General features: G+C 42.3%; 1 protein-coding gene across 3 annotated transcripts; it reads right to left on the bottom strand.

Moving 5' to 3' along the window:
• Positions 1 to 334: 334 nt before the first annotated feature.
• Positions 335 to 25,590, bottom strand: plekha1b (pleckstrin homology domain containing, family A (phosphoinositide binding specific) member 1b). Of its 3 annotated transcripts, none has more exons than XM_039616325.1 (13): positions 25,506 to 25,590; positions 18,395 to 18,580; positions 16,765 to 16,821; positions 15,585 to 15,630; positions 14,781 to 14,878; positions 12,874 to 12,999; positions 11,700 to 11,837; positions 11,181 to 11,249; positions 9,374 to 9,438; positions 9,229 to 9,292; positions 8,755 to 8,844; positions 6,590 to 6,663; positions 335 to 3,468 (listed from the first exon to the last, which is right to left on the bottom strand). In XM_039616325.1, the coding sequence occupies exons 2-13, from the start codon at positions 18,533 to 18,535 to the stop codon at positions 3,237 to 3,239; spliced, it is 1,200 nt and encodes a 399-aa protein (XP_039472259.1). In that variant the 5' UTR covers positions 18,536 to 18,580; positions 25,506 to 25,590; the 3' UTR covers positions 335 to 3,236. The 3 variants fall into 3 exon arrangements, 2 of the variants coding, with proteins under 2 accessions (XP_039472259.1, XP_031601282.1); XR_005614063.1 differs by lacking the exon at positions 6,590 to 6,663 and adding an exon at positions 4,766 to 4,952 and having other exon boundaries at positions 3,330 to 3,468; XM_031745422.2 differs by lacking the exon at positions 6,590 to 6,663.
• Between the last annotated feature and the right edge of the window lie 1,049 nt (positions 25,591 to 26,639).

Below are 26,639 nucleotides of genomic sequence, written 5' to 3'. Positions count from 1 at the left end.
TATACCCCGATGTTCTCAGACATGCATGCAAGCACATCGGGACTATCCAAACTACTGAGGACCATTTTCTGTTGCTGCAATGACATTTCAGAAAAACTGGCCTCCTGCATCACTTTTTCAGGGATTCTTTGAATTCAGCCCTCTGAAGCTTGATCATTTTCATGTGTTTTATTTTATTCCTTCTGTCTTCATTGGATGGTCTCTTCAGCCTCCCGCTTCCTGTTTGTTTTGTTAAATTTCCTTCTCGACTTTGGCAAAAGTGCCAGAAATGTTGTCTGTGTATTAATTAGTGTGCAGTCCATAAAAGTAAAGTAAAGCAGACACATGAACCCAGTTCAAATTATTCCAAATTTCTTTTAATAAATAGAGCACATGTTTTTAGAATCACGTTCACACTAAAAAGGGTCAAAAGAGCTCATCGTTATATCGTTTTTCTTAGTAAGAACAAGGCAGGCACTTTAACCAGCTTATGGTGAACGGGGAACAACAGGAAGGAGGGCCGTGTGCGTGCACACGCGTTTAAAAAACTCAGTAAACAACATATATGTTTCGATTTTTCATCACTGTAAATAATATTATCATAAAAACTAAAAGCACATTGAAACCGAAGAAAAAGAAACACCCACAACCAGAGCTCGCAGCTGGACGCCGAGAGGAACGAAAACCTGCCGCTGAGCTTTAGAGTCTCATTTACACATCCAGTTTGGTTTCACGTCCCCACATCTTACAGCAAAAGACATCAGAAACAAATACGTCATCAGTTAGAAAGCAGTACAGCGGCGTGAATGTACAGTGAGGCGAGAGGACAGAAGCAACCGTCACACTTGGAGCCCAGATTCTCTGCAGGTCTGAACACAGCTTCATCCAGACTCTCATTTTCTCTTCCTGCCTCGGAAGTTTGGATTTAAAAAAAATCATAAATCTGGAAATGTGGCAAAGCAGCGACTGGACCGCAGATGGAAGGTTTTGGCGAGGATTGGCTTTATTAATAAGAAATTAAATTCCCTGCTGAAACTGGACAGAGCTGAGATAAAGAGCGCTGTGCGATCTCACTAATTACAGCTGCTGCAGTTTCAACAGCCGAACACGTTTTCAGTCCTGACACCAGAACAAAGATTCCCAACCGCAGGATTCAGAGGTGTAAACATATGAAGAGATTCACGACTAAAACTGTGTGGACGCAGAAAAGTCGATAAAGCCTCGGGTGCTTCAGGGTTTATTTAGTAATCATGGTTGAATTTTAGGCTCATGTGCAAGTCTGAGGATCAGATATCATGAACAGGAATCAAAGTAAGAGGCATCGATTCACATCAAGCCATCTCAAGGTGCTTTAAGATAAAACCCAGACAATCAAACAATCCCCAAGCGAATAAACAGAGAGAAACTCCTTTTTAACAGCTGGAGGCCTCCAACAGAGCCAGGAGAAGGACTTGACCTTGGATAAAAACAAAGGACAGCAGAAGCTTTCTGTTAAAGCCCATCGTAGATTTTTCACCTCCTGGATCAGGCTTCACTCGCTTAAAACAGGCCTGCAGAGCGACGCGTTTTACCACCAGAGAGCTGCTTTTCTTTCTTTCAGAGCTGTGCTGGAGTCTTGCTGATGTTTGGAGCACCTTGGCGGCTACTTAGCAAGCTAACTGGTAACGTGCTGGTGCTGGAGAGACAAATAAAAAAGTTTGCTGAGCTTGCTGGTTTGGAGATACCAGTTAGCACGCTGGAAAGAAGGAGAAGTAACCTCACAGACGTTAGCAGTGTTCTCTGAAAGCAGCTCTCAAAGGAGGGTGATGAGAAACGGAAATAAACCTTAACGTTGACTTTACCTCCACTGACTGCAGCTTTCAAATAAACTTCTTTGGTTAAATAAGCGCTTAAAAAAAGGAGGTGGAAAGGCTGCAAACTGTGGTGATACCAGCAGAGGTCACGATACACTTGACAAACGGAAGTTCCATCATAGCCTAATTTTACCGGTTATTTGAATTCTTTGTTACAGTCATTCAAAGAGTGTGCGCCCCCTGGTGGACTCCAGAGGTACTACAGTATGTACAGTTACATATTAATATAAACGTATTTCTTTATATAACAAGTGATTTCAAATTGCTAATATGAGGTGGTCAGTTTGTGATATTACTCATTATTCTGACCTGAATTTACTGCTCGGTGCTGAAGTTTCACACATTGGAGCCAATGGCTGTGAGTTTTTATTTTTTTAATATAATTATTAAGGAAATACATCACTTGTATTTTGATTTTTGGTGAAGATTTAAGATTGGGTGGGCTCCAACGGGCTGCAGCACTCTTCACTTTGGGCATGTCTGCTTCATTAAAGAGCTTTAAATCTTCCAAAGCAAACATGAAGCAGATGATTGTCTTTCATCGCAGAGGCTCTAAAGCACTGTAGTCGCAGTGCCCAAATATGAAGTAAATGAACTAAAGCTGGAAGCTTAATCAAATCCATCGGGGGAGGCTTCTGCAGAGGCGTATTTCCTCCATTTTCCCTCAGACAGACAGCTATTATTTTATTCTGAATGCTGGGCCGTCCCTCTGCATTTCAGGGATTAGAAGCCACCCAAAGTTTCTCAAAGCGGGACTTTCCCTGCAGCAGGATCACCTGTGGCGGACACAGATGCCTGCACGACCCTGCTGGGTGACTTGTGTTCAGTGCTGTCTTATGAAAGACACAGACCAGCATCTTTTCTAATCTATGAAAATGACACATTTTTCCATCACTGACGACGGGAAATATTCAGTAAGCGTGACCTCTGGAAACCTGCTCATGAAAGCTGGCCGCTCAGCGACCTCTGCTCAGGGAATCTGGACCTCGGCGACGAGCTTTTCTACGCGAGTTTAAAATGAAAAACACTGAGATGCGGGATTAGTCGGGATTAGCAAACACACAAACTTTGGTGCATCACAGGAAGTGAGACTCGTGGCGCCGCTGAAACGTGTAACAGCAAGCCGTGTTTGTCGTTTGCCTGGAGTGACAGACTGTAGCATACATAGGAAGACAAGGAGAAGGGAAAACAGCGGAGGAAGAAGGTCCCATCCCCAAAAAAACTAAACAAAGAACTGGTCCCAGGAGGTGTCTGACAGTGCGCGCGTGTGTGTGTGTGTGTGTGTGTGTGTGTCCGTTAGAGTTTGTCAGAACAGGGTTATGTCCACATCTTGATCCTCAGCCAGGAGGAGCTGGGACCCGGAGACGCCGCTGGGGCTTCCCCACGCCAGCTTGTCCTCCTCTTTCACTTTGAAGGCTGCAGCGTCTCCTGCAGTGACAGGCGGGAGCGCGCCGGGGGAAGGGGCACCATCACGGACTGGACCCCGCTCAGCCTCCAGGGGAGGAGGCCCAGGAAGTTGTCCCGATGGCGCGTGTCCAGAGCGAGGCTGAGCACTCTCTGAGGACTGCGAGTCTTGGAGTTCCTCATTGACTGGGAGGTAGAAGGTGGAGCTGGAAGGGGAGTGGTCACTGTGCTCCTGAGGAGACGGAGGGAAGAGAAGGAGGAGGTGAGGCAGAAGAGGTGACTATGAATGACAGATGGAGAGATGGGTGGATGGAGGGCTCAGTGGGTGGATGGATGGATGAGTGTGTGATGGAGATGGAAAAGAGGAAACGCTGTCAGAGTCATTCAGGCCTGAGCTTCTCATCAAGCTGCAGCTCAGTCCCACATTATTTTTCTTCCTCTAAAAAAAACTGAAAGTCTAAACTAAAACTTTGTTGCTAAAAACTTTGTTTCCTACATTTTCTTCAAAACAACATTAAAACTAAAACTCTGTGTCTTTGTGTGACCACATTTCCCCATCAGCTCCCTGGATTAAAGTAAACTAAACTCCTGAAACTGCTCTGGAAAGGCTTAAAGGTCAGCCTAAAGGTAGGTTTGACTCACATCTGCACTTTTCTTTGGCACATTTTTCTGACTGACAGCACAGACTCCAGCTTTATATGACCCAGATTTTGGGGGTGAGACTTTCCAGTCACACAAACTTGCTGTGAATAGCCTAGATCAGGCTCACATGTGTCTCCTGTTGGGTATCATCCTTATAACTGAGTATCATTAGCGTGTGTTTTAACAGCTTCACATTACAAAGTATTGACATTAGACTCCTCGTGTTTAACTGGCTCAGTAAAATGTAAAGCTCGAGTCACAGAATCAGTGAAAACGTGGTGCTTACAGCCAATTTAATCTGAAACATCCGGATCAGGCTCTGTGAAACCAAAGCTGCTTGCTTGATATTAAAGATGCTCATTAGTCGTCACCATCTTCTAATCCTTATTTTAGATCAGAATCAGACCTGATTGATCAGGCTACATATTTAGGGGTCCAATTAAATGCACAATAATCCTTATCGCTAGGCAAAAGTAGCAGACAGATAGAGCCAAATGGCAGCAAAAGCAAAGAAGCTTCCTCAGTATTATAATAATAATGATATTAATTGTTATTAGGCAGTGCTTGGACAGTAAGCTTTCAGGAAGGGTGCTATGAACACTGTAAAAGATGATGATCAGTAACAGCAGACAAACCAAGTTACTCTAGCAAAGAAAGCTTACAGAGGTGAAGCCAAGGACGTTCTCTTTGATGATGTAACGGCACGGGCAGCCACATTAAAGCACCGTGACCTTCTTTTGCCACTTTAATGGAGAGAGGGGGTTCTAAACACTACAGTACCCACAATCCTCCAGCTGGCTAACCTGCTCTCGATGGACAAATAGTTACACACGAGTGAAATGCTGTGAGTTTAAACAAGGCTTCATGCAGATACAAGCAACACGTACGAATGGGTGGCGCCGCAGCCGCCAGGGAGCAGGGCAGGATCAAGCAGCAGGTGCTAAGAAGCTGAGGCATCGGGGCTTGGTGATTGGACGATGAGCAGCAGCAGGCGGAGGAGGAGGAGGGACGGGAAGAAGGCGGCGGTGGGGCTCATTTGGGGAAGGTTAGTACGTCACTGTCACACCTTACTCTCTGTAAGGCAAACGCACGCACGCACACACGCACACACACACACACACACACACACACACACACACACACACGGAGGAAAAACAGAAAGACAAAATGACAGAGTGTTAGCAGGATAAAAAAGAGAGACTCGGGATGAGTTAGGCTCTTTGTGGAGTCCTGCTGGGAGTCGGGAACGCTGTAAATTTGAATCAGTAGTGAGATATGAAGAATGAAACAACGTGAAACGCTCAGAGATGATGGTGCAGGTGGTGCAGGATGATATGTTTATGAGCAGGTGGAGCTGAAGTTTCTGCCTACAGGAGAACGTGTTGGATAAATAAAAGAAAGACAGCGAGAGACGAGCTGTGATGTGAGAGGATCGACGTGTTAATATAAGGCAGTCGATGGAGGACCAGAGAGAAAAGTCAACATGTTACGAGGAGGACGCTGCCAAAACAACAGTGTACGAAGAAATCGTCAGTGTCGATGTCGAGGAAGCATCTCAGCCTGTGAGCTGGACTTAAAGGTCAAAGATCAGCTGATCAACTCAATTTCAGAGTTTTTTCCACCTGCATCAAGCTGAGGGCAGCACGACTGTGACTGGACAACATCCATCACTGTGGCACAAATCCATCCACAGGATATAAATATGTAAGGAAGACTGAATAATACCTGGAAATAATCTGATAATCTAGTTTGTTAGCTTTTTATCATGAGTTTCAGTTCAGTCTAATCTGGATGAGAATCCTTCAGAAGGTCTGAAATGAAGCGTCAAACCCAACAGCCTGAATGAAACCCTGAGTTATTCCACAAAGCCATGAAGAAGACTTATTCATGAAGTCTGCTTCATGAACAAAATGCATTTCGATGAAGGCTATTTAGAGCCATGAGTCACAAAGTGCAGGTTGTCACCCCCTGGTGGGCTTTAAAGGTACTACACAAGGGTCTACATAGGTCATTTCCAATAAATTCAACTTTTTCTTTATAAATTCAATTAACTATTTAATTAGATTCAGATACCATAATCCTGTAGAATAAATCTGTGCTATAAGATTCACTTTTGCATGTCTAGACGACTTTCTCTGACTTTGTAAATAAGTTAAAATTGCCATTAAACGTTTAGATTTGAACAAATGGAACAAGACTATGGATTTAAAATCCCTTTCTTATTACTATTCTTACTTTTTCTGACCTGTTTTTGATCCTGAACTAGTCTTATATCTTTTCATTAGCTGAAAAGAACTTAAATCAACAGAAGATCCAAATAAATTACGTAAACAGGAAGGAAATACTTGATTTTCTGCTTCTGTGATAATCAGAGTTCTGACTAAAGGTTTGGGTGACATTCAGGCATGAACTGTAAACTCCCAAACTCTGAATGTTTCTGAGATTCATCCAAATGCACAAACTATCCAGCTGCACGTACTGCAGGCTCCAGATGTGGCTACAAAGAGCTGCTGCTTGAGCAACAGCTGGAGTGACTGTTCAGCCTGACTGTAGCTTTAGGATGGATGAACACTACAGCGTCGATGCTCAGAGTGAGGAAGGACCACAACGCGTCTGTTGTGGTGCGCAGGGTGAAGACTCGGTGAGGGGGAAGCTGTGGTGAATGGGTCGGGGTGCGGGGGTTGGGGGTAAAGGGCACGGGGGTCACATACGTGCTGCATTCACCGCCGCAGAATGGCGTATACCTCTGTATACAAGGACTGGACAGCCTTCTGGCCTGACGGATCTGAAAACAACAGTTTACAGCACAGCTCAGTTACAGCGCGGAGGAGAGCTCCTATCCAAGCGAAGCCACACATCCACCCATATATCCATCCACCCACACATCCATCCATCCATTCACACATTCATCCATCCATCCATCCATCCATCCATCCATCCATCCATCCATCCACCCACACATCCATCCATCCATTCACACATTCATCCACACATCCATCCATCCATCCATCCATCCATCCATCCATCCATCCATCATCATCCATCCATTCACATTCATCCATCCATCCACCCACACATCCATTCACATCCATCACATCCATCCATCCATCCACACCACACATCCATCCATCCATTCACACATTCATCCACACATCCATCCATCCATCCACCCACACATCTATCCATCCATCCACCCACACATCCATCCACACATTCATCCATCCATCCACCCACACATCCATTCACACATCCACCCACACATCCATCCATCCATCCACACGTCCACCCACACATCCATCCATCCACACATCCACCCACACATCCACCCACATATCCATCCACACATCCATCCACCCACATATCCATCCACACATCCATCCACGCATCCATCCATCCATCCATCCATCCATCCATTCACGCCTTACACAGACAGAAACCAGAAGTACCTGCTTTTGTTTCTTGTGACAAACATCTGTGTGAGGTGTGATCCAAACATTCTGAGCCTGAATTAAAAGTTGCTAATCCCCCTTCAGGGTCATGTTTACTGGAAGTTTAGGGCCAGTGAAAAGAGTGAGGGGTCTTTTGGAATTTTTCCCCAGAATTCTGAGAAAAAAATCCCCAAATTCCCCCATTTTTTTCAGCGGCTGTAATCCTCTTTGTGGGCGTTCACACAGCTTCCAGCTCTGCTGCTGTTTGTGAAATCTGCGCCTGGACGTCCCGTTCTCAACACTTGAACCGTGCAATCTGTGATTTTACCATCAGTCATGGACTTCTGCTTTGGTCAGCCTGAATTTCCTCTGAGGGCGGGGCCTCTGACTACAGCTGAGCAGTTTTCACTTGGAGAGTTAATAGTTTCCAAACTTAGTTATAGCTTCAGGCGAGAGCGTTTCCATAAACTGGTTTGTTTTTCTCTTACAAACCAGTTTGATTTCCACTGCAGCATCGCTTTACTTTTCCAGCCGACATCACTGGCAGAATCACCACTCCTCTTCGCGTCAGACTGGCGTCTGGGTCTCGTGAAACAATATTTCAGGTTTTGAACAAACTGTATCTGGTTAATATTGCAAGTTAAAATCAAAACTGGCTCTCAGTCAAAAAAGTCTAATTTGCTACAAAACAAGGAGGCTTCCTTCAAATTTTTCTAGGAGTTTATCGCTGCATAAAGTTAAAAGACATTAGCTTCAGTCTGTGATCCAGATTCGTTTCAGCAGCAGACGAGCTTCGGTTTGAATGTTTATAGTTTGGGAAGGAAACTCTTTAGGTGTGTGTGTGTGTGTGTATGAAACAGATTTAACAGAAATGCACAAAAACACATGCATCAGTCACAGTCATCATTATCTGTGAAACTCTAGAAAGTGTCACAAAAACATGAACAAGCAGGATATTAAAATCACAAACACACAAATTACTTCACACTCAGTCTCATCCCTAACGATAGATTTACAATTAAAATATTCCCACACTGTGGGTTAAGCACCCAAATCATCTGAAGATTGTTTTGTTAATAAAAATCTTTGAATTAATGAAAGAAATCTAACAAAGATTTACAGAGTTATAGACCTCATTAAGCTGCTGCAGTGCTGTGTTTCTGCCACACGGTGGCACTGCTGCACTGGCTCATGCAGCCACATGTTGCAGCAGCGTGAAGTGAGCAGGAAGAAACACTTCAGAGTGATTTTAAAGACCAATGAGAAGAAGGAATGCATTTTCATTTATGGCAGCATCTTTGTATCATCTTAGTTAGACTGAATCGTTCATGTTCGCACCGTTACTCTGAGCTTATGAAACTTCCACATCTGTCCTGTTAAATCAAACTCATCCTTTCCCATGTCACCTAAACCTCTTACCAAGTAGCTTCACCTGAGATGATACCTACAGTGTTAGCGGAGCGCCCGGGACCACGCTGGGCCACGATCGCGCCTGAGATGGCCTTAATCCAGCTGTGCATGTCCTCTGGACTGTCAGCCTGACAGAGAGAAACACAGGAAAGTAAATGAATGCGCGCCTTTTTAGCAAAGCTATGATTCTAAACACGTACATATGACATAATACGGTGATTTTAACTCGATTAAACAAAGTCTTCCTGTTAGTAAATCGCTCCCTCTCAGTTGTTGAGTTAGAAGAGTTGGAAAGAACAAAGACGACCAATCAAATGTACCATCAGTAAATCCTCATCAGTATCTCATGTGGAGGCAGCGGAGAGACTAAATCCTTCAGAAAACGGATGCATGGAACAATCATCCAAATGTTTAATCTAATTTACGCTCATTTGGCTCAAAGCACAACAGATGAGACAACGATGCAGAAAGAGCTTCTCCTGACTGATGACCGCGTCATCCTCATGTGTTACCTGTATGTAGAAGGTTCTCGAGCTGGTGACCATCTCGAACAGGTTGTCCCTCATCATGTGCTCGCTGGAGGACACAAAGGAGACGGTTTTAGTGACCTTCCCCTGAATCAACCTAAACACAGAGCTGACAGGGAGGCTGACTGACCTCTGTTTGCACTCCTGCACTTTGTGGATCTCCTTCAGCGGGATGACTCTCAGCGGCTCCCTCTCCTGAGACGACAGAAGAGAAAGTACATATCAAAAGCAAACTGAAACACGCGACCTCGTCACGATGGGTCGGGTAATATTTAGTGTCTGTGTTTGATTTCATTTAGATTTTTCGCTAAATACTTTGAGCCTGCGTCACACGTTCACCTGTGAGAAAAAAAAACCTCCGTTTAAATCTTTGCTCACAGCATGTGGGTCAGTCGAGTGAACAAAACGTTGGTCGGCTCACAGCGGTTGGAACCACGACTCTAGGTCAGACGTTTAGAGATCCGACACAGCTCTGCAGCGCGGCGGGTTCACTGCAATCAAAGGACGACTCACGCCACGGCTGAGCTGACAGCTACGAACTTTCACATTCACACTTTGTCAAACCAAAGAAGGCAGTGAGCAGCATGCTTTTACACTGACCAGAGGTCATCACCTCGGGTTACACCAACATACATACATAACAAGGGTGTCAAACATAAATAAGGCCCAAGGGCCAGAACCAGCCCAGCAAAGACTCTAATCCGGCCCACTGGAATAAAATGTGAACGAGTGCATCAATTTTGACTTTTAAGTGTATTTTTGAATGAATAAAGACCTCCCCCATGGACACTCATGGTGCACCAAATAGTTAAATGATAGTTAAACAATTAAATGACAGAAAAGTTCCTGTTGTTCCACTATCCACTCTGCTATAGACGGTTTGGGGTCCACGGTAAAAGAAGGACCGTGTGAGCAATGAGCTGCCAGAACATTTTCTGTAATTTTACACAATTATCAGGTAGAAAGCTGCACTTCTTTTTTTTATGTATTAAGACATTTCAGGGATTAAATGTTTAATTAAATGTCTTCACACTGTCAGAAAGCGCACTTTCACTGGTTTGGCCCAGTTAAGATCAAACTGGGGCGCACGTGACCACGATGGAAGATTATTCTGACATCCCCGATGTGCAGCATCGTTTACCTGGCTTAATGAGCAGCCTATAATCAGCACTTGACGATGCAAACTAAGTAAATTACTCATAAACGATGCTCAGTGTGTGCTGGGGTTATTTGACTGTCAGATGGTTCGCCCGTGTGTCCTTCGGATAAGCATCCATGAAGACACACGTGTGCTGATGATATGCATGAGCTAAACGCTTGATCGTGTCAGTCTGTATGACTCGCGGTCAGCGGTGATAACATGCAAACAAATGTCAGCGTGTGTCGAGGAGGGTGAACACAAGGAAGACGACGAGCTAATAAACATGGACGTCAACGAGCTTCACAAGCTTTTAACGAAGAGCAGCAAATAAATGACACGTCAGACTTTACAGAAACATTCAGGTGTTCGCTTTACAGGATTAATCAGACTACCAAAAACCTCCAGTGTGGATACGTTATCCTGCATGAATATGGTAAAAATGAAGAACAAACACTCTGCAAGAGCTGCTCACTCAGGACATGATTACACATAAAAAAGGTGTGAACACTCAGCCAGACACACATATATGTATGCACACACACACACACACTGGGTGTGCCCATATATGTGCACAGACAGGCTGTAGTTAGGGCTAATCTGTCCACACGTAGATCACATGAGGAGGTATTCACGACGCATGCCTCTGCATGTGGAGACACGCAGCAAGTTCTGCAGAGCACAACAAGCACGCATTGATTTTTTTCACTCTCTTCTTCTTCAGTGTCTGTTTAGGAGCAACGTGATGTGTCTTTGTGCACTGATGTCACCGTGTTTGAGCTCTTCACCGTTTCCTCACCATGTCAGTTTTGTAGTAGTTGAGAGAATTTTCATCCAGGATGAAGTACCGCCTCTTCCAGTTCTTCATCTGAGAGGAGGAAGCAAAGCATATTGAAAAGTTTCTGTTTAACTGCTTCCTGTTTTATTTTGAAATACAGTTAGGTTAGTTCTATGCCTGCCACTTCCTTCTGTTTTCTACCATCTCTGTGCCACACCTGTACATACGCTGTATTTATAAGGCCACCAGACTGTCTTCTTACTGTGCCTGTGGTTATTTGTTCATTTTTGCATTTAAGAAATGTTTTCTGTTAAAAAACATGATTTTAATATGGCAGGTAACTGCAGTGAAAAGGTTTACTTTTCTTTTCTCTTCTGAACATCGATTATTGTTCATTAATAACACAAAAGTATTTTTATCTGATTACTGTGTGAAATTTTATCCAACCAAACATGATGGTTCATTATGACGACACTGACTAACCCTGAGAGAGTGTGTGTGTGTGTGTGTGTGTGTGTGTGTGTGTGTGCGCGCTCTCACCACAGCTCCTTGTTTGACACAGTATCCCGCTTTGATGATGGCCTGATCCTGCGCTCCTCTGGACAGGAAGTAGGGCATTTGATTCTGAGCCCGCTTTACGCCTCCACGATCAGCTCCATTGTGGCCCTCTCCCTGCTCCTTAAATACACACACACACACACACACACACACACGAACATTAGAGTTCATTTGGATTCTTTTTAACTGCTTGTAACCAGAATGATTAAATAAACTTTATAAACTTTAATGCAGGACGGGATTTTCTCACATATATAAAACACTGAAGTCTTAAAATTTTAACTGATTTCTAAAGTCGTCCTCTGCTGAAGAGTTTGTGTAGTTTTTACTTCCACACTGAGCCGTGTCCAAAAACGTCCTCTTACACAACATTAGACACATGGAGCCTTAAACTCACTGCCTCGGTCGATGATTCGAAGTCCACACTTCATTTCTCCATTTCAAACTGCTCTGAACACACAGTTGTTTTTTTTAACTTCTGACACCCGGTGATGTCATCGAGAGGGGATACCCCTAACATGACACACCAGCCACCTGCCCACCTACTGTTTCAATTTTGTGTTTTGAGGGGCAGCCAATCAGAAGAAAGCTGAAAGACTTTAAGGGGGAGGATCTAAACGTGTTGTTTTCACACAGAGGATGAACTGAGGGGCTGCATGAAAGCCCGGTGTAAGACAAATAAGGATTATTATGAACTCTGAATCATCCAAAGCTACTCTAAGAGAGTCCAAGAATAGAAATAAGACGACAGTCAGCGATGATATTTTTAATCCATGCATTCTTCCTGTTCTTGTCATTAATTTCAATTATATATTACCCATAATGCAACTCCACTGACTGGAGTCTCTAGTCTCAATCATAAACAAACGATGGATTACAAAGATTTTGCAGTTTTACTTCCTAAAACCGGCGTAACAATCACAGATGTGCAAAATTGTCAGAGTTCCCCTTTAACAAATAAAAACAAATCTCGGCTATGAGCGGCTAAATGTCAATGCGTGTTCCCCCTGATATTTTTAAAACCTCCGACTCGTAATTAAACCAGCCGTCACTCGCCTGTGTTCCTGCGAGCTGACTCACATTTGCAGCTGCATACCAGCACAGGCAGGACCGGACCTGCCGAGCTGCTCCTGCAGCTCGCAGCTGTGAGCATTACCTGAGTGGCCGTGATGATGGGGACTCCTCCGATGATCTCAGTTTTGTAGGAGACCTGTTTCATGGTTCCAAGCAGCTCCTGTGGAGTCTCTGCGTGGGTGTTGTGGCCCTCGCCGGGCTTTGGCACCTGAAAACAGAGCAGGAGTCGTGGCTTTCAAAAAGGCTCACTATTTTTAAGAGCTTGGGCTTTATTTCACCTTTTTTCTTTTCTTTTTTTTTTTAACTCTCTGAATGTTATTTATCATAGGAATTTACATTACGTTAGCAATGCTAATTAAATAGAGATAAAAGCTATTAGGATCAGTTATTGACTTTGGTCTTAAAGAGTGACGATGGTTATTTTCACACCATGAACTGTAGCAGAGGTCTAAGTCTGACAGGAAGCTCATGCTGCAACCAGCAAGTTACATATGTACCAAAGCAGAGGTGCTCGCAGGCTAAAGCACAGCTTAAAACAACAAGCAGACAATCGTAATTAACTTTAAAATAAGTGCTGTTTTAGACTCCTTCCTGGACTCTGAGAGATGGAAAAGGAACAAACGATAAAAGGATGGGTGGTGCACATGAAGAATCTTGATCTGAACCAGCCCATTCTCATTCCCTGAGTGCCAATCGGTGACTGTTTGTCAAAGCATCTGAATGCTGCCGACAGCAGGACGCATGAATCTGCCACTCCCAGCTAATCATTTTTCAGTAAGCAGTGTTAAAGCTGTGATCGGCATTACTTTAACATAGACTGCAAATTCCCACTATGCTCCCTTCACCCCTATGATTTAATAACCTCCTCCTGGACTTTGTAGTTTTGCAGCCAATACTGTAACAACCTGCATGTTAAGGCACTAAAGCCTCACAGAACACATGACATTACATGTACAGGTGGTCTAAACTGTCTGAGGACTGACCTGGTGACTAGCTACAGAGCTGTTGTTAGCCTAGTATAAGCGCATTAGCACAGAGAAGACAGGATGAGGATTGTTCTCAGTAGAAGCAGAGGTAAACGCTGAAAACAGACTTCAGACTTCAGCCAGAGCGTCTGAGGTTATCCATCCACAACACGACGTTGGTCAGCCTATTCTAGCTGCTACTGAGATTGCACATGTCAATAGCGGCATGACATCTGCTGGTGAAAACCACACTGTGGTGTAGTTTTGGCAGCAAGTGCGCCTCTCTGCTTTTGTAACCTCATGCAGGTGGCCTGCTGGGTTTCAGAGTGTACAACAGTCAGTTTTTACCACCAAAACTCAAAAGTCAAAATCAGGAGCAAAGTGATTTCAGTGCTTCTGGTTTTTAACATCTCCTGTGCTGACGTGGATGTACTCAGGAGAATACCCCAAGGACCTTAGCGCTGGTATAAATGGTATAGAGCTGTGGCGACGTCACTGTTTGCACATAACCCGACCAATGCTGCGAGTCCTTCAGTCAGGCTAATGCACTTGCTGTTGTCGCCCTTGCAAAGGGTGGTGCACGCAAAAAGGAAAATGGCATCTGCTGACACAAGCGACGTCTCGGTGTCATTTCAGCTGGCCGTGCATCTCTGCAGGACCCTTCATTTGCAACCCAACAGATTTTTGCCCGCTTGCTCAACTCAGCAGCGGCCAGCGCAGCACGTGCGTCGATATCGCCGCACGAGTTCAGAGATTCCTTGATTATAGAGGCAGGAAGTTTGAAAAGATGAAAGTGTGCACAGAAAACTTGTCAGCTGACTGCAGACCACAGCAGCTGCAGGTGGCTTTAATGCTGTTGTGTCTTTACACGCTGCTACGCCTGCACTGATCTTTATCACAGTGGCCTGATGTGTAACTTTCCATTTGCTGCAGCCCGAGGCTGAAGACAGAGCGACACACAACCAGAGGACAAACAGGGTCAACGATGGATCTGTGTGTGTGTGTGTGTGTGTGTGTGGCTCACAGTAATCTTGATGGCATTGTTGAGAACACTGATCCATTCTACCAAATCCTGCTGGTCGTTGGCCTGTAGGTAAAACTTCCTCATTCCTGCATTTATAACTGTGAACAAATGACAGGGAGAGAGAGGAATGTGTAAGGCTCGAAAGCACAAGAGGAAGAAGAGAAACGAGCTCCATGGGTATCTAAAAATATCGTCTTATTTCTGTTTCAGAGGCAGAGGATGTGTGTGTGTGTGTGCCATTATCCCATCCAGATGCAAATACACACACAGAGGTCAGGTCTTTGTCATTGTACAGTTTCCTCCTATTGAGTGACAAAGGCCTACTGTTTGACAGCAGAGGAATAACAAGTAGCAAGGGACAAAAGAGAGGAAATAAACCGTACAGATGAGGAAAAGAGGGAGGAAGGGAGTGAGAAAGAAAAGAGGTAGGGCAGAACGACGAGGAAGGAAGGAAACAAGGAAGGATTGAGAACAAAGGAGACTGGGAAGGAAGTGAGGAAGGAGTGGGGTCTGAGGGCTCTGTGCAGGCCGGTTGTGTTCTTGTACACAGCTGTTTGCACACAGGTACATTGTGATGTTGAAACAGGAAAGGGACAATCTGCTGCCACAAAGTTACAAGCACGCTATTGTTTAAAACGTCAGCGTGTTGGAGCAACGATAGTTCCTCTCACTGGAAACAAAGCCACACACAAACAGGTCAAAAGCAAAGGAAAGAGAAATGTATGTGGCTAGAGTTACTATGCAGGTAAAGAGGAAGGAGGCAGAGACGCAGTGTAGGGTGAGAAGGAATAAAGATGAACTTACCAAAGCAGAACTCTGCCTTTGGTCTTTGTTTGGTGGCATCATTGACCTTAGCAAGAGAGAAGAGTAAAGGGTAAATGTTTCAGCACAACACACCAAAAACATGAACCCACACATTTGTGATAATTCCATGCTGCTTATGGCAGAGTATGGGACTGATAAATCCTGGCACAGCTGTCATTTAGCCGATGTAAGGTGGACTTGTGGATGGGACAAGACCAATGTGGCCTACAGAAAACCACACAGAAGTCACATTTTGGCCAACACTTTCACTGCTATGTGGGAAAAACTCAGCCATCAGGAAAACTACATATCATACTATAAATATGCTATGCTACACTCACAGCAGTGGTCTGAATCTTATCTATCAGACTCCAATTTGTTAATGTAAATGGAGAGTCCTCTTCACCCACTAAGGTTAATTATGGAGTTCCACAGGGTTCAGTGCTAGGACCAGTTCTGTTTACATTATAGATGCTTCCCTTCAGCAGTATTATTACAAGGCACAGCATACATTTTCGCTTCTACGCAGATGATACCCAGCTTAGAATAAGCTTTAACTTCCTGCTTCAAAATTCAGATAATAATGTGGCATCTAAACAGATACTAACTCTGGATGGCATTACCCCGGCCTCCAGCAACACTGTGAGGAATCTTGGAGTTGTTCTTCAATGCACATAATTTAAAAAACTGTAGGCTTGCTTTCTTGCATTTGTGCAATATCTCTAAAATTAGAAAAGTCCAAATTATTATTAATCTCTGGCTCTCTTCCACAGTGTATCGTCTGTCCTGTCTCCCTCCCCTCACCCCCAACTGGTCGTGGCAGATGGCCGCCCCTCTCTGAGCCCTGTTCCTCTGGAGGTTTCTTCCTGTTCTGAAGCATCTATTTACTGTGTGATGTTCAAATGAATTTCTGAATTTATTTGGTTGTTGTGATATAACGTTTAATTTTTTTGTGTTTAAAATCCGGCTGAAGCCACAGGAATTGGACAGACTTTAGGATAGCGTCATGAAAAAGAAGAGGCTAGAATCCAGCAGATGTTCTGTTCAATCTACAGCTGGTAACAAGAGAAATCACACGCCAAAATAACAACGGATTTTACAGATGTAAGAACGTTTATACGCACAGAGAGTACAGGTGAAACCACTGGGAAACGGTGTGTGTGGAAGAGTGAGGACTAACCTTGGAGATGTAGGAAAGATTGAGAGAGCCCACATTTCCTGCACCTTTGGGCAGATTCTGAAGAGAAAAGCACAAATGTACACAAATGTATAAGCATCAGCCATTCGTGATTGTATCGAGAAGAAGTAGAACTAACAGAAGTAAACAAGGTAGTAGTGCTAACATCAGTGCTGCCTGCTATGATGGAAATCAACAACAGTATTTCATGTTTTTATTTACAGATTTCACAACATGATATTTAAAAACCTTTAATTTGAAGATTAATTATTCTTTTTCTTAAATCTCTGTTTGTAATGAACGTGCAAACACGTTTGCTTTTTCCCCTTTCAGTAAAGTTTAGTAAAAATGACAAAATAATGTAAAAGACAATGATGTGGAGTCATAAGAGAACTTAACTTTATCCAAAGAGTCAGATATGAATAAAAAAAATGGTAAAACCCTGTTTCAGTCTTCTCTGATCTCACAATACTTGTTATGAGCATAATCTATGTGGGAAGATCATCTGGAAAATACCAAAGCTCTGTGCGCTGGCAGTCCGACCAGCTTTCTGCATGAGGATGCGATGTGTTTTAGAAATTCCCCAACAGTAGGAAATCTCAGTGCTATCGCTAACCTGTTTCTGTTCTGGTTCCCGTTTGTCTGCTTGGTTTCATGCAGAGGTGAGACAACTCAATCAGCAGTGAAAAAGAATCTGTGCCGAGTGCATTTCTATCCTGCAAATTCACGACTTCCTCATTCTGTCTTCACTTTTGTTTGTTTTTTGGATTTTTTGTTAATCCCTCACCCACCTCATCCCTGCACATCATCAGCTTTTCAGATTTGAACAGTGAAGCCAAGGAGGAAGTGCCCTAATCCTGCATTCTTTCTAAAGTAACCATTGCTTAACAAAACCCTTTAATGAAGTATAAGGTGCAGAAAAGCCAAAGTGTAATGTCCTCATATGAGGAGAGAGGGTCTCAGGGGTCTGTACGGCTCCAGCGCCGTTGAAAAACTGTTAAAACTGCTTAAACACATCAGTGGTGTGATTCATGTGTCTGACATGTCCCTTCATCACAATGAGCTCGCACACAGAGGAGTTAATTTTGACTCACTCCCACACACCATCCTGCTGCACAGCAGAGTGTGAAAGTGAATTAAAATATATTCCCCGGTGCAACAGTTCCTACTTCCTCCTGTTGCAAAAGAAGCAGTGGGCTTCATAGTCACGGGCAGAGACATCTGCAGCATCTTTTTAGGTAGTAGGAAAAATGCAGAACAATATGAGAGCCAAGCTTCACGGTGTCAGTGCACGACAATAGAAAAATGATGCTGTAGCATAAAGACTTTGATGCTTCATGCAGCTGATTCTTAAGATGCATCTAAAATATGAGCTGTGCAACAATGTGATGGATTACATCCTTGAAGCGATTCAAGTCCCTGCATGATGATTTTCACGAGCTGTTTATTGCCGCTTGGAGGTAAGAAAACCAAAGCCAATACCTGTACTGAACTTCAAAATAAAAGCCCTACATTTATGTTCTTACTAAAGACACACCCCAAGACTTTATGACCCAGATCTCAGATGAAAAAACCTATAAAAACTGTTTATTTTTAGATGATAAAGATGTTTTCCGCTCATAAACAGCCTTACCTGGGGGTTATCCATGTACCACAGCAGGCTGCCCTGCTCAGTGTCCAGGATGAAGTAACGCCGCAGGAACCTGCCGCTGTTCTCATTCTCCTCGATGTCCAGGAAGCCGCAGATGCGATTCTGGCGGTCCACGTAAGGCATCGCAACCCCGACCAGCTCAGCCCGCTCTGGGGCATCACAGGAACTCTGCACAGACATTTAGACACAAGCGTCAAGGCGGGTTTAAGGTGCTAGGTTTGGAATTCTAAAGCTGCAGTGATGTCACATTTTTGTACTTCAGGTTTTTATTTGCATTACGGCTGACCTATGACTAGTAAACAATGCACATTTCTTTACACTGCTGACTCAGTACAGACATACGGGTCTAATTAAAGGTGGTTGGCAGCTTGGGTGTTTTTCTGTTTTTACCAAGTCTGTTGCTTTTGTGTTTTATCTTATTGGTAAACTTGTATCCCAAAGACATGTAGAGGAAATGAAACAAGTGAAAGTTTGAGTTCCATTTTTCCAGTAAGGATGGGTAGACTGGTTTGCTCACCAGCACCGTGCTCTGTGGATTTGATGATCTGGTTTTTCATGACGTGTCGCTTGCACTGGGCCAGTTTGCAGCTGAGTAGGTAAGAACTGACAGGAATGAGAATTAGCAAGTCTGACACCATAATTTGCAGATGGAAACGTGGGGAGTGCCCACGCTGTGGTGGGAAGGAGTTGCTGCTTTAGGTGGAGGAGTTCAAGTATCTTGGGTTCCTGTTTGTGAGCGGGGGCTGCAGAGCTCAGTCCTTCAGCAGGAACTCATGTAGAGCTGCTACTCCTCCACAATAAAAGGAGCCAATTAATTTGGTTTGGCCTGGTTCTGCCAGCGGTTTCTTCCTTCTAAAGGGGAGTTTTTTCTTTCCACTTTTGCCAAGTGCTTGCTCATTTGGGGTTTTCTCATTTTTTGGGCTTTTTCTCTGTATTACTGTAGCGTCTTTACCTTTCCACATAAATTGCTCTCTCTCTCTGTGCACTCTCTGTCCCCAAAGTTTTTTCAATGTTTCTGAAGGGTCACTGTTCCAGTGGCAGTGGACTTCACTGGACTGCATGTTTCACCTGCTTTTATACGGCGAGAACTTAAACCTCAAAGTTTAATTTTAAATAAAAAACAATTACAGCAATTTACTGCCTGGCTGCTAAGATTCATGTCTTTCAAAAGCCTCAGTCCCCTCTGAGTTTCTACTGGCAGGTAAGTAGCTGAAACGCCTACAGCCTCCAGCCTTTTCATAGCTAATGAAGCCCGGCATGAAGTTTTCCAGATAAGGAAGATAATACTCGTTCCTGTGGTGATAAATGCTAGCTCAGGCAATCCAACCTTCACTTTCAGAATCTACTTTTTCTTCAACAGTTTCCTTCATGCATAGTGCATGCCACTGTCATCAAGTAGGGAAAACGTGAATGATCCTTCCTGTGCAGAATCCTTTGTGCACCGGATTCCTTTCATACATAAATGACAGTTTTCTTCACATCAAATACGTAACGTGTCATTGAAACATGCAGATGTAAAGTGTGGTTTGTCACATTAAAAACTTTCAGGGACACACTCACACACACACACTCACACACACACACACACACACACACACACACACACACACACACACACACACACACACACACACACACACCCTTGTCTTTCCATTACTTCAGAGGACATTCCATTGACTTACATTCATCTGACTTAACCTTCACTATACTAATCCTAATCCTACCCTTACCCTAACGCTGCCAGGACTTCAGGATGAAAATTAATGATTTACATTACAGGGATTTGTCTTTTGTTTCCATAGAGGCTATGCAAACAGATTCATGCCGTGACAATATGTGTAATACACACACACACCCTAAGAGGTAAAAGACTATTGTTTTCCATTTCCAGCTCTGTGATTTACTCTCACACTGCAATGCCAGAATCAACATGTCTGCTGAAATCAATCATACAGACATTTATTTTGTGTCTTCACCCCAGAGTGGGCTTCAAACCTCACGATGTATCAACATTTTCAATGACTGGTTTAAGTTGCCTTGAATGTCTGGTCCAAACTGACCTTCAACTTTGCTCCAGCTATCAGAAAAAACGAGATTTTTGCATTTCACGTTTCTTATGTTATGGCCAGCTTTGCTCAATTTTCCTTTAAAGCAGGAGGAAAGGCCAAACGTTTCCCTTTCTTTCAAAGTGTTGTCTGAGCATTTTGGCCAACAAAGAGTTTTAACACCCAGATTCAAGTTAGCACTTTTGGACTTCAGATACCTGCAAAATTCTAGTTTAGCTACTACCACCGGTGTTACAATAAATAGATATTATAAACATATTCTCACATTCACAAGAAAAGGGAATATACAACATTAAGCCAAGACGTGGAAAACAGACCAAACTTAAGCCAAGAGAACATCTGACATTATCCATCCAACTGACTATTAAAAAGTCATAAAGCTGAGCTTAATGTCCAGTTGGCCTGAGAGTGTTCGAATATTTAGTGTCCATGACTCCATGAGCTCATGGGTTGTAGTTACGCTCTGAGTTTTTACAAATTTATAAATTATGTTAGCATCTAAAAAGCAGATAAGAAAGATGGACGTTGAGAAAAAAATTTTTAACGACCCACAAAAAACATCCAGTGGTGTAGAAGTCTCTAAACATAGTCCAACTGCTAACTTAATTCAGTACTTGAGTAAACAGTTTCCTGAAGAGTTTAAGGCTTCAATCGCTAGTTCAAAGTTCTTCAATACAACAGTGATGTTCGTTTTGTAATTTCTGCAGACTTTTCTTAAGACTTAAATAGACAATAAGGCCAGGCATGCTTGAGGGGAGTGACCCCCAGATGGTGTGCCAAGGAACAATGGTGTGACTTGAGGCAAGTGTAGGTGTGCCTTGAATTTTTTTGACAGCCATATATCACATACTGTATTCTGCATAATATACTGTACTGTATCAGTACTTTATACACAGTCACTTCCTCTAAAATACTCCTTTAAAAATGTCTGTCAAAGGAAAACCCCAGCCCATTCCCATTATTGCACAATGGTGGGAATTATTAGAACAAAACACATCAAAGGCCCTGACTGACAATAAAAGGGAAATAGATCATTTTCTTAAATGGAAAACTGCAATTTGCTAGTGCAGCTAACCGAGCGACTGAATAAGAAGTAGGGGGAAAGTTAAAGCTACTTGAAGCTGGAGTGGGGATGTCATTTTCAGAATGTGTTATCTGGGTAAAGCTAACATAGTGCCGAACAAACTAAACAGCCACTCTGAAACCAAACATTCCCTCTGAGACAAACTTGGTCTAGTCAAATCTGAACCAGACGCTGCAGGACTGGTCTACTGAGCTGTGTGTCTGATAAGACATCGGAGGCAACCTTTACGCTAATGCGTTGGCATAAAAGAGCCGTGCACGGTCAAGAAACCACAAAAGACAATCAAAAGAACAACTGATGGCACGCTAGATGACTCTGATGTTATTTTGAGCAGATATGAATACAGGTGTGGCTTCAAATTATGGCAGACAGTTTGCTGTGGCTTGGGCACAAAAAGCCTGAAAACCACTGCTTCAGGGTGTGACTACCCTGTCACTGACGAGTCACCGCTGTAAGAGCGTGCAATTTCCTCAGAGTCTCAGGCAGACCCACCCATCATGGGAAGAGTAAAAATTGGTCCGTAAAAGCAGACTTTAAGCCATAAAAAAGCAGCAGCAGGTTAGAAGTTGCGCAGGGAGGCGGCTCGCTGTCACAGAGCTCAACTTTGTGGTTTTCATTTTCAATTTCAAAGTGGAAAAAATTCCTGTAGGAACAGTTCAGAGCACTGCTGAAGGATGACTATATCTTACATCTGATTTAATGCCTTTAGAGTTCTTCAATTTTCTTTAAATTTGGTGAAAATACCCAAACAATGACAAACTTGTATGAATATTAGTTTAATGTACAAGGCTGACAGTGAGGTGATACTACAGTTTTAAGAGGGAATAGAGATCTTACAGTTTTAAGATCTCTATTGACTTAGAGATCAATAGAAAACATGAAGCCATAAGAGTTTTAGAGTAGCACAAAAATCAGAAAGACAAGCAAAAGGTTGCTTTTTTCCACTTTAACCTTTTAAGACTTTAACCACTTTAAAAGGAAAATAACATAACACGGGAGTTGCTCAAAGACAGATAGCTAGCAAAGGTATGGGACTGCAAATTTAGAACACAACAAGTGTGAATGAATGTTAGCAATGCAAGACAGTCCATCCATTCATTTTCTTCCACCTATCTCGGTCTGAGTTGTACAGCAGATAAGAGGCAGACACTCAAATAGTTCTCTTCCTAAAAAGACTCTAAGAGCTTCATACTGTTGCCTTTCCTTCCTCAGCTAACAGGGGAAGTATTGGTGTCACCAGTTACGACTGTTTGGATGACGCCAACATAGAAGTGTTAAAAAACACAAACGCAGTTCCTCGAATTTTCACTTTGAATTACTCGAGCAAAAAAAGATTTGGGTTATTTTTGGAAATGTGCAAATATTCAGCACACGAGTAGAGAAGGAGTAAAACAAACTAGAATCAACTCTGTGCAAAAGTCTCGAAACGCCCCTCATGCTTCTTACAGTGTCTTCAGCCATCTGTGAAAAACAATGAAGGCTCTGTAACAGTTTGACAGCAGCTTTGTCAAAGCTGATGGAATTATGCAATCCCATAATTGGAACTGAAGAGTTTTGAATGTTCTTCAAGAAGCCTGGAGAACTATTCCCGAAGACTCCTTAAAGAAGGGACAAGAAAGTCGCCTCAGAGAGTTCAGACTGTGTTAAATAATAAAAGAGGTCATACCACGTATTGACTTTCCTTTGTCATTCATTCATGCAAGGTCTCTAATTCAACAATGGCAGATGCAAAGCTTCAAAACCATAATCCACAGACCAGTAAGTGATGTCATGGTGGCTATTTTAAGTCTAGTTTTTTTTCCAGCTCAGCAGCTCCTCAGTGATTGAAATCTTAAACACCAAAAAACCCAGTGACACTCAGGTAACTCCCCCTTTCTGAAACCCTACACTGTAAATAGAAATATAAGTAAATGATGCATTTCCACCGAATTATTCCACTGTCCAAACTACTAGAAGAGAATGGATCAACTTGAAGGCAACAATTCTGCCACCAACTAGTGTTTTGGTGCCAACACAGCTTTTCCTTTCTTATTATTTTGCATATTTATAAGTACATAGTAAGTATTGGAGCTATTTGCTTAACAATATTCACATTTATAAGGTCTACAACTGAAAATTAAAAAGGTTACGAAGGGACTGTTGAAAATACCTTCAACCATGTTATGATTGTTGTTGCATAGACTGTACACCACAGGTCACTGTGCTGCATTATATCATCCACAATAATACTATAAAATGCTATAAAAGTGTTACAATATCAATGATATAGTGACACCATGGATTTATGTTATAATGAGGCAAGCCCAGGCATGTCTGACAGTGAGGGCTGCATGTAAGCCCCTAATTAGCTTGCTCTGAATTAGCAGGTAGATTTGTTAGCTAAGCCTTTCTTATTAATTAATAAAATATTGATATTTGTATTGATACTATTTTGCCACAATATCGCAGGAGCACTTGCTAGCTGCGATCTATATGACAGGAAGAGCAAACAGTAAATGGAAATTAATGATGGGGGTTAAACAACAGGTTTAAAATCCTGACCCAAGATTGTTTTTTTAAATCCCCCACAATGATATTTTTCACTTTCAGTTTTATGACGTGCAGAAGGCTTTCTGTTGAGATTACAAGCTTGATGTATCGTTACTGAAAACTTGTTAAGAAGTTACATTCAACTGCTACTTCAAATTCTCAGGGGAAAACACAGCTATTCTTTTGTTCTCACATCTGACTGATGATGTCACTGTACATACTGCTGGGTAACTACTAATACACAATAATGCTCATATTTACTTGAAATATGACTCTGAGGCTACCTGACGACCCCTAACTTTGATTTTAAGACTTCTATACTATTGTAGGACTATAATTTTTGATTAAGCAATAGAATAGAATAGAATAGAATAGACTGAATGTATCTGTCATCGTACAGGTGTACAATGAAATTTAGAACATCTGCCCGAGTGATGCATTCAAATACGACACATCAAGTAAAAACTTTATACAGACTCTACAAAGACTTCCTTTATGAAACTAATACAATATATGTATTAATAAAAAATATAATAAATTACAGTAGAGGGAAAAGAATAAGTATAAATTAAAATACACACAATACACACAAAGGAATGACAAGAAGTACACTGGATTGGACAGTCTTAGTGATATCCCACAGAAAGCTCTGAGTCTAAACACTGTTTCACTACCTGAACAATTATTCAAAACAAAAAATTATTCACTTCTTTTCTTGTAAGAACATTTGCACGAAGCCACAGGGCAGCACGTGAGCCTGAAAATACCGCCTAATCTTTTTAACACCAATTTTCTACATTATATTTATTTCAGATCAGGTATTCTGATTTCCTCTGGGCCTTAAATATATAATAACTTTTTTATCAAAAAAACAAAAGATGGAAATAAAAAAAACAAACAAAACGGGCAAAATGAGCTGAAATCAAACAAAAAGATAACAAATAGTAAAACAAAAAACTAAAGTAAATGTGCAACCCCATGAGAATCCTACAATCGCTCTTGGTAATATATAAATTTTTTACTGACAAAAGCTGAATAAACCCTGATTTTACAGCTCATTCACCTCATGAATCAGATCAGCCTGAATCATTTAAGGTGTAATTACACTGCTGTAAATCCTCTGCTTTTCATTTTCATGAGTACCCGGCCGTGTTTGGTACAGATATAATATTCACTGTGGTAAATATGCCTATTAAACTGTCACCAGTGCTCAATTCCTCCCCGTGGAGCTCAAACTGTAGTCACAGGCCTAAAAACATCGACCCATTTCCTCTCCCGCCTACATTAACCGTCTCTCCGACAGCCTGTGGCCTGAACCAGGCCGCTGCTGCCCGGGTAAACCATCCCTACAAACACGGTCTGACCGTCCAGCGGCACCGCGGCAGGAAAAGCGACGGATTTCAGGTTTACTTACACAGTCCGGCTCAGTCTGAGTCCAGTGTGGCAGCTGTCCGGCACCAGCGTCAAGTTACACCACAATAAACCCACACTGCTTCCGCTTACAGCCTTTGAAAATAAAAGATTCTGCTGACGACTACGTTACGTTCTTCTGGACTTCAAAATAAAGTACATAAAGTAAACGTTTGCTTTATTTTTTTTTCTTTTTTCTGAGAATAGTTTTGCTCTCTTTTTAAATTGAGCCTTTCCTACTCGATGTAGTAATTTTATTGGATTACATTCACTTTTATTATCTATACTTAAAATACTTAAATTATTTTTTATTTTACTTTTTAAACTTATTTTATGTTGCTTCAGCTACAATATTTTAATTTAGTTTTTCTATTTTTTTAATATTGCTGAGATATTTTGTTTTGTTTTGTTTTTGTTACTGTTTTCTTCACTGTTTTAGCTCCTGTAACACAGACATCTGATGTCATCTTACCTCATTGAATACCTTTGATGTGTTTAATGCACAAAGTTTAAATGAAACAATTTTTCTATTTTATGGGGGGAAATTATTTCATTTAAAAGGTGCTAATGGGGAGACTATTTCATCTTTTCCTAGTTTACAGTGATTATGTTAGAAAAACTGCTCAAACACTAAGCAGAATGTTTTGCTAAACGTCAAATTTCAGCTGTAAAGAAGAAAAATCTTAAACTATATCATATTTTATTCACATTTCTTTTTGAAATAGCAATCCAATCCAAGACAGACAAGTGAATGAATCAACATAGGTCTACATGTCTTTCTTTATTACGTTTTCACATATTGTTTCCAGTACTCATAATTCATAGAAACATATGAATGTTGTCCAATTTTGTCTGAATGGTCACATTTCTGCTTTTATTTTGAAGGGAGTATACATGTGACACATTCCTGCCGTTGGCAGCTTGATCATGATGCAGATTTCCAGCCAATCAACTGAGATGAAGTTTTTTTTTACCTTCTCGTCTCTCGCTCTCTTTGCAAAGGATTATGGTAGATGCACAGAAACAATAACAGAGCGCTGTAAGCACGGAGGCCCTGTGCAGCAGGATGTCAGCAGGTCAGCTGAAGGACAGCGAGCACAGAGTCTTCGACGTGCTTAAGAGGGGCTCTTCAGCAGGA

This window comes from Oreochromis aureus, linkage group 8, assembly GCF_013358895.1.
Source record: "Oreochromis aureus strain Israel breed Guangdong linkage group 8, ZZ_aureus, whole genome shotgun sequence".
NCBI lineage: Eukaryota > Metazoa > Chordata > Actinopteri > Cichliformes > Cichlidae > Oreochromis > Oreochromis aureus.
The sequence above is the reverse complement of the archived record's forward strand: the minus strand, read 5'-3'. Positions and strand labels throughout refer to the sequence as shown.